Source organism: Anopheles maculipalpis, chromosome X (assembly GCF_943734695.1).
Source record: "Anopheles maculipalpis chromosome X, idAnoMacuDA_375_x, whole genome shotgun sequence".
Classification (NCBI taxonomy): Eukaryota; Metazoa; Arthropoda; class Insecta; order Diptera; family Culicidae; genus Anopheles; species Anopheles maculipalpis.
In genome coordinates this window covers 20,574,129-20,581,322 of record NC_064870.1, presented here as the reverse complement: position 1 = coordinate 20,581,322, position 7,194 = coordinate 20,574,129, and the positions used below count along the sequence as shown (strand labels likewise).

General features: G+C 51.0%; 1 protein-coding gene across 1 annotated transcript; it reads right to left on the bottom strand.

The window, feature by feature from the left end:
* Positions 1-748: 748 nt before the first annotated feature.
* Positions 749-6,908, bottom strand: LOC126564738 (uncharacterized). The gene is made up of 2 exons (XM_050221839.1): positions 888-6,908; positions 749-817 (listed from the first exon to the last, which is right to left on the bottom strand). The coding sequence occupies exons 1-2, from the start codon at positions 6,906-6,908 to the stop codon at positions 749-751; spliced, it is 6,090 nt and encodes a 2,029-aa protein (XP_050077796.1).
* Between the last annotated feature and the right edge of the window lie 286 nt (positions 6,909-7,194).

The following is a 7,194-nucleotide window of genomic DNA, read 5'->3' as shown; positions in this document are numbered from 1 at the left end:
CATTCGTTATTCATTCTGTTTTTAATGTTATGATAGAACTGACGATCCATTAGAAATTTTTAATTCATTGAATTTGATTCGAAAACAAGCATAATGCGTGAAGTAGAAGACGAGAAAAGTCATTCCATAAACGAAATGTGTGGAATAACCGGGCATGCTAGTAGATAACTTACGTGGTAAATTTTAAAATAAATCCAAATAAAATACTAACTGCTGTTGACAATTACAATCTTTGCTCCAAAAACTTGGAAATAAAAAAGTTGGGTGACTTTTGAAAATTCCATATCAATACAAGCAATGAATGAAAACTTATTGTAGTTTTATGTTGAAAGAAATACACGAGTTTTTTGTTGCCTATTTAAGGGTTAACCTTGAATAATCGAGTTTGATGTATGTAGAAAACACAGATAAAAAAAGTTTATAATTAGTTAGGAACGCTATTTTAGAGGAGCGAACCAAAAAATTAGTTTGATTTATTTTCTGGTTTTCTAGCGGTGCTAATGCCGCTCACGCGTTGTTCCGCCCTTTTATAAACCTATTTCTCGTCCTGGCCCTTCACTCACCGCGGAACTCAGTTATCCCGACCGCGAAGCTTTTTTCCGACAACTTCGTAAATACGAATTAAATTCCGACAATGACAGCAGCGGTCGGTGTAAACACCGCTTGTTTACAACATTGCCTCCCGCAGTGAGACAACTAGATTTTCGTCCTGCATCTGTCTCACTCTACTTCCTGCTGCTGTTTGCTGTCACTTTACCATGCGCCGCACTATGTTTACTACTCCTAGCTCACGCAGGTAAGTTTCCTTGCTGTACATCTAATAACGCAATCTTTGTCGCAGGTCGTTTATAAATCCCACGGGCGGTTTGGACACTTGCCTGCCTTACTTGACCGTCCTGGGCCCTAACTACCTCGATTACGCGTCCCTTCGGCCAACTGTTCCGCGGCAAACAATTGTCAACGATAACTACTAAGTCTCCCACCTGAATCGGCCGCACCGACTCAAACCACTTCGATCGGCGGGTCAGCGTGGGGAGATATTCCGATACCCATCTCCTCCGGAATACGTCTGCGTTGCGTTGGGCGGCTCTCCATGCTGTTTTAACGGCGGTACTACTGTCGTCAAATACGGCGGGCGGCTTGCACCCGTTGGAGCTTCCGAGTAGTAGATGGTTTGGTGTGATCGGTGTGTCCATCTCGTCGTCCAATGGCACGTAGGTAAGTGGTCTCGAGTTGATGATGAGCTCGATTTCCGTCAGCGTCGACATCAGCACCTCGTCCGTCGGCTTTCGTGGCAGCTCAAATTGACTCAGCACTTTCTTTACAGACCGGACCAGTCTCTCCGAGCATCCGCCGAAATGTGGTGCAGCTGGCGGATTAAAGCTCCATTTCATCTCGGGCCCAACGAATTCGTCCATCATCGCGTCAACGTCGACGGCCTGCAAGGCTTCCTCCAGCTCCCGAGCCGACCCGACGAAATTGGTTCCCCTATCGCTGATCATCTCTAACGGTTTTCCGCGCCTAGCGATGAAGCACCGAATCGCCATAATGCAGGACGCCGTTGTGAGAGAGTGAGCCATCTCCAAATGGATAGCTCTGGACGTCAGGCAGGTGAATATGACTCCCCATCTTTTTTCTACTCGTCTTCCTACGGCAACCAGCAGGGGTCCAAAATAGTCCACGCCTGTGAATGAGAAAGCTCGTTGCCCGACCGCAACTCGTTGGAATGGAACGTTTCCCATCGAGGGAGGCTCCGGAGTGGCTCCATCTATTTTGCATCGCTGGCAGGACTTACGTACACGGTTGTACTCACCCAGGACCCGTGGTATATAAAACCGAGCTCGCAGCTCACTAACAACCGTGCGGTGGTTACAGTGCTTGTATCGTTCGTGGTAGCTGAGTATTAGCAACTCTGTTCCACGATGCTTCCGAGGGAGGATGATAGGTTGCTGCAGTGTTTCGCTGACCGACAACGTCCCAGCCAGGCGCCCTCGCATCCTCACTATTCCGTGTTCGTCTAGTACCGGCGACAATTTGTAGAGAGGACTGCTCTTCTCCACCCTGCTCTTCCACGGCTGCAACAGAGAGGGATCCTTCTTCAAAGAGCGTATTTCACACGCATACACGTCCGCCTGTATTTGGGTGATGATGATCTTCTCGGCCCGTGCCAGCTCTTCTTGTGTCAGCGGTTCACCTAAAATGACATCTTTCCTGATGGCTCGACGGACATTAGTGACAAATCTCACCACATACGCAACTGCCCGCAGAAGCCTTCTCCATTTCGAGAAACGATGAAAATTAATGAGAGGCTCCTGCACCGTATGATGCAACACGTTGGGACGTAGTTCTTCAGGGGTGTCTGTGGATGGTGCTTCGGCGGCGGGCCAGAGTGATTCAGGGCCCCATAAGAACCTCGGACCGTTGAACCAGCGACTAGTAGGCGATAGATCCGGTGTTTTCGTCCACTTCGTCCCGTCATCGGCTACGTTCCATTTCGTTGGGATCCAACGCCATTGCTCAACCTCCGTTGTTTCGAGCAGCTCTCCGACTCGAAATGCTACAAATTGATTGTAGCGCCGATGATCAGAACACAACCAACTCAACACGTTCCGCGAGTCTGTCCAAAACACCGTGCGCGAGATGTTTAATCGATGTGAGTTGACGATCGTAGCCGCTAATCGGGCACCAATCACCGCCGCTTGCAGCTCTAGTCGCGGGATCGAGATGAAACGCATCGGAGCCACACGAGTTTTCGATCCAACGAGAGAACATTCTACAACTCCATCTTCTTCGAACCTATAATAAGCGACTGCGGCCATCCCATTCTCACTTGCGTCGCAAAACACATGCAGCTCTACTCCGGCGCGAATCGACGTGACCGCTCGATAACATCTTCTGACTCTCACCTTATCGACATCAGGGAGCACTCGTTGCCAAATTAACCACTTTTCCGCCAGTTGGTCATGCAGCTCCTGATCCCATCCTATTCCGGAACGCCATACCTCTTGCAGGAGAACTTTCAAATACATCAGAAACTGCCCGAGCAAACCCATGGGATCGTAGATGCTCATCAGGATCCGGAGTAGGTTACGCTTCGTTGTGCACGACTTGCCCGCCTGTAGTTTTTCAGTAAGCTGCGTTGAAAGCCGGAAAGTAAACGTATCGGAAGCCGTGTCCCACCACATGCCGAGCACCTTTTCCGTTGCTAAACCGTAGCCGATATCGATGCTTTTCTGATGTTCCGCTTGTATCTGCAGTTGCCTCACCACCTCTAATGAGTTAGATACCCAATTCCGGATTTCGAATCCTCCTTTGCCGTGCACCTCCCGAACCTCTTTCGCTAGGCGTACAGCCTCTTCCTCCGTTTCCACACTCACGAGCATATCGTCCACGTAGTGCTCGTCTTTGATGCATTTTGCCGCACGCGGGAACTCTTTCTCGAATCGCTCTGCGTTGAGATTCTTCACGAACTGTGCGCTGCTCGGCGAACAAGCAGCGCCAAACGTCATCACGGTTACCACGTACACGGCCGGATCGCCGTGTTGATCGTTTCCATCCCAAAAGATCATCTGGCTCCGCTGGTCTTCCCTTCGCATCAACACCTGATGGAACATTTCACGAATGTCCCCCACGACAGCGACACGAAACTCTCGGAACTTAAAGAGAACGGAAAGGAGCCCGGCAAGCAAATCGGGTCCCGCTAAAAGGAAGGAATTAAGGCTGACTCCTCTCACCTTTGCCGCCGCATCAAAAACCATGCGAATTTTTCCCGGTTTATTTGGGTTGGTAACCGGGAAAATAGGTAGAAACCAGTCGTTCGGTCGTTTGTCCTCCGCTTCACTCGCTGACAAACGTCGAATGTAGCCCTTTTGGATGTAGTCTCTCATCTTCTGATTTACCGCCGCAGCTAACTCCGGATCTTTACTCATTTTTCTTTTTAGAAGCTCGTACCTTTTCAACGCTGCAGCTTTGTTACATGGCAAACGGATGTCATCATATTTCCAGAGTAAGCCCGTTTCAAATCGGTCGCCTTGCAATTTGGTCTCTCGGTTAAGTATCGCCAATGCGCGTTCGTCGTCCTTGGATTTGAGTAGGTGTGATGGCTTAGTGATGCCCAGTGAATCCAACGAGAAGAACGCCTTGACCTCGCTTGTGAGTACACCATCGACGTTACCTTCGCAGCTGCAGATGTGAAAACTTCCGTGTCCTCCTGTTACACTAGCGGTTGCAATAGGACACGGTCCGTATATCATCCAGCCCAGTCTAGTTTTCGATGCGATTGGTTCATTAACGCGTCCTTCTGTACATTTTAGCGGCTTTCCCAAACGACAATTGTCTACACCAATTAGAACACGAGGTACAGCATCGACGTAGGAGGTTAACGGCAAACCCTTAAGATGTGGATACGCAGTTTCCAGTTGTTTGCAATCGATCGTCTGCGCGGGCAAAGCTAGATTGCTGACCGTGTGTACCTTCGTCAGCTCATGCACTGGAGCCCCTTCGTAGGCACCTGAAATTCGCACCGCCAGCTGGACAGAAGCCTTTTCTTCTCTGGTAGTATCTCCGGTCCACTTGAGACACAGCGGCCGTGACGTTCCGATCAACCCTAATTCATCCATCAAGCTATGATCGATGAAGGTTGATGACGAACCTTCGTCGAGAAAGGCGTACGTTCGAACAGTCCTGCCATCCTTCCCATACATCGTTACCGGTACGTAACGGAACAAAGTGCGATCGTTCGAGCCGGAATGCGTGAGACAATGCTTCTCTGTGTTGGTGGTCGTACTCAAAGCACCATGTAGCAACCTGTGGTGCAATGCCTCGCACCCATTGGATCCGCAAACTGTTTTAAGGTGACACCACCCCTTGTGATACTTAAGGCATTTTCGGCACAGCTTCTTATCCCTTACGTGTTCCTTCCTTTCAGCGACGGTCATCGATTGGAAACGTTGGCACGTATCCAGTGCGGCACAATCCCCCTGGCAGGCTGAACATTTAGTAACATTCGTTGGTGAGTACTTACCGCTCGTGGTGGCGGCGTGCATGTGCAAACGTGCGGTGGTGGGCTGGCGCTGATCTAGTCGTACCGGCTTCGCACTGCTCCGACGATCCGAGTCTCCAGATCCACTGCGGTCGAAACGTTCGCTCTTCACCGGAACTACCCTGCTGAGTGCTGCAGCCAATTCGCCGATCCACCTTCCGAAGTCCGACAACGTAACGGAGGGCAGCTGCTGTTGGTGCCTCGCCCATTCGATGCACGTGGCCGACGGCAGCTTCACGATCAACTCCTTCAGCAGGATAACGTTGCAGGTATATTCCGGTAGCCCAGATGCTCGGATGGTCGCACACAGGTTCCTCACCGCGAATCCGAACTCCACCAGAGTTTCCAGCCGATCCGCTCGTGGTGCTGGCATACGTCTCACTTTCTCCATCAAATTTTCTACAATCACCTCCGGCCTTCCAAACCGTAGCTTGAGCACTTCTATTGCTTCCTTTAGCCCGGAAGGCAACAACAACAGCGAGCTGACCGCTTCCAGCGCAGCTCCCTTCAACGCCTTCTGTAGCCTCAGCAGGTTCTCGTAGTCAGAGTACCCGCAAATGGCTGTTGAGTGCTCGTAGCTGGAGATGAAGAGCGGCCACTGTTCCGCGGAACCCGAAAACGTCGGCAACTCTCGTCCACTGGCTTTCCGCGCTGCGATTTGTGATTGACTTAGGAAAGTCGATCCCAAGCTTCCGAATGTTCCCGCATGCCTATCGGCGAAGGCATTGTGCGGGTACGTTGCTGGCGCGCTCGTGCGCGGTAGGGCAAAAGTGCTGTTCGCCTCTCCAAGTCCGCGGGGCGGTATAAACGTGTAATAACCGTGATCGAGTCCGTGGGGCGGGGCATGTCCGTATCGGTTTTTGTGTGTGTATGTTGACGTGCTGTGTCCGAAATCGTGTCCGTGTGCGGGTGCTGAAGTGTCGTTATCGGTTGCGTGCGGTTGTGCCAAAGTGCTGTGTCCAAAATCGTGTCCGTGTGCGGGTGCTGAAGTGTCGTTATCGGTTGCGTGCGGTTGTGCCAAAGTGCTGTGTCCAAAATCGTGTCCGGGTCGGTGCGTTAATACATCTGTGCGACGAGGATCTCGCGACATGAGATCCTCCATCGCGCTTTGCCACTCTCGAAATTCCGCGTCACGTTTCGCGGTGTCGTTCACTGGCCACGTCGGGAGGTGAGTAGGTGCATATTTGCTGCTGGCCACGGTAGGGTTGTCCTCATATCGGAAGTGTTCCGTGCTGATCCCAACACGCCTTCCAGCAGCATCAAGGGAACCACCATTTTCTCGATGCAGTAGCCAAGCACTCGCCTTTTCCAACTCGCATTGCGATTCGCGCGCAATATCACACTCCTTTTTAGAAAACTCCAACTCGCGCTCGCGGAGTTCAAGTTTTCGTTGTTGCAGCTCGATCCTTAAACGCTCGAGTTCGAGCTGCTTCTTCCGATGTTCCCGGTTAGGGTTAATGAACCCTTCAGGGGTTGTTGACCGGTGCGCGGTCGCCATCGCCGAGTTTGATGCGCCATCGGTGACGCGTCCCAAACCCTCCGGTTGCGTGTGGCCATTTTGTGCGTGCGTGTGATAAAGGGAAGGCCGGGCTGCTTCTGGTGTCGCGTCCAGCGCGATGGCATTCCTGTGCCTCACCGGAAAGTATCCCCACGGAGTCTGCATCGTCTGCTCGCCCCGGTGGCTCAAAATCCCTTCGCTCTGGGACGATCCTCGTACGGCCACGGGCGATTGAGCCGAACAGGATGGCGTCGCATTCGTCGCGACTACGCTTTCGCGTTCAGCCGTCTGTTCCTGCGAGGGAAATTCACGATCCTCTCGCTGGCTCGTCTGCTGCCCTTCTCGCACCGTGTGATCGCCGTGTTCCATCTCGCGAATCACTCTTAATACGCGCGCACTGTATACAGGTTACACTACCGTTCGTTTCGCGATCGCGATTATCCTCGGTGGATAATTTACTTTCGACTTTCGAAGTAAACGCGCACTAAAATTAGCTTTGCGAAGCAAATATTCTTGCAAACTATCGCAAACTTGTTGAAATTTTAGAATTTCCAACAGACTAATTTTTGGTATTTCCAACAGACTAATTTTTTGGAATTTCCAACAAACTAATTTTTTGGAATGTAGAAAACACAGATAAAAAAAGTTTATAATT

Bases quoted from the DNA above. Each gene is read 5' to 3' on its own strand.
- LOC126564738 (XM_050221839.1), bottom strand. From the start codon at position 6,908: ATGGAACACGGCGATCACACGGTGCGAGAAGGGCAGCAGACGAGCCAG. The intron at 818-887 runs GTAAGGCAGGCA...TTGCGTTATTAG, and splicing joins TTAGGGCCCAGGACGGTCAA to ATGTACAGCAAGGAAACTTA.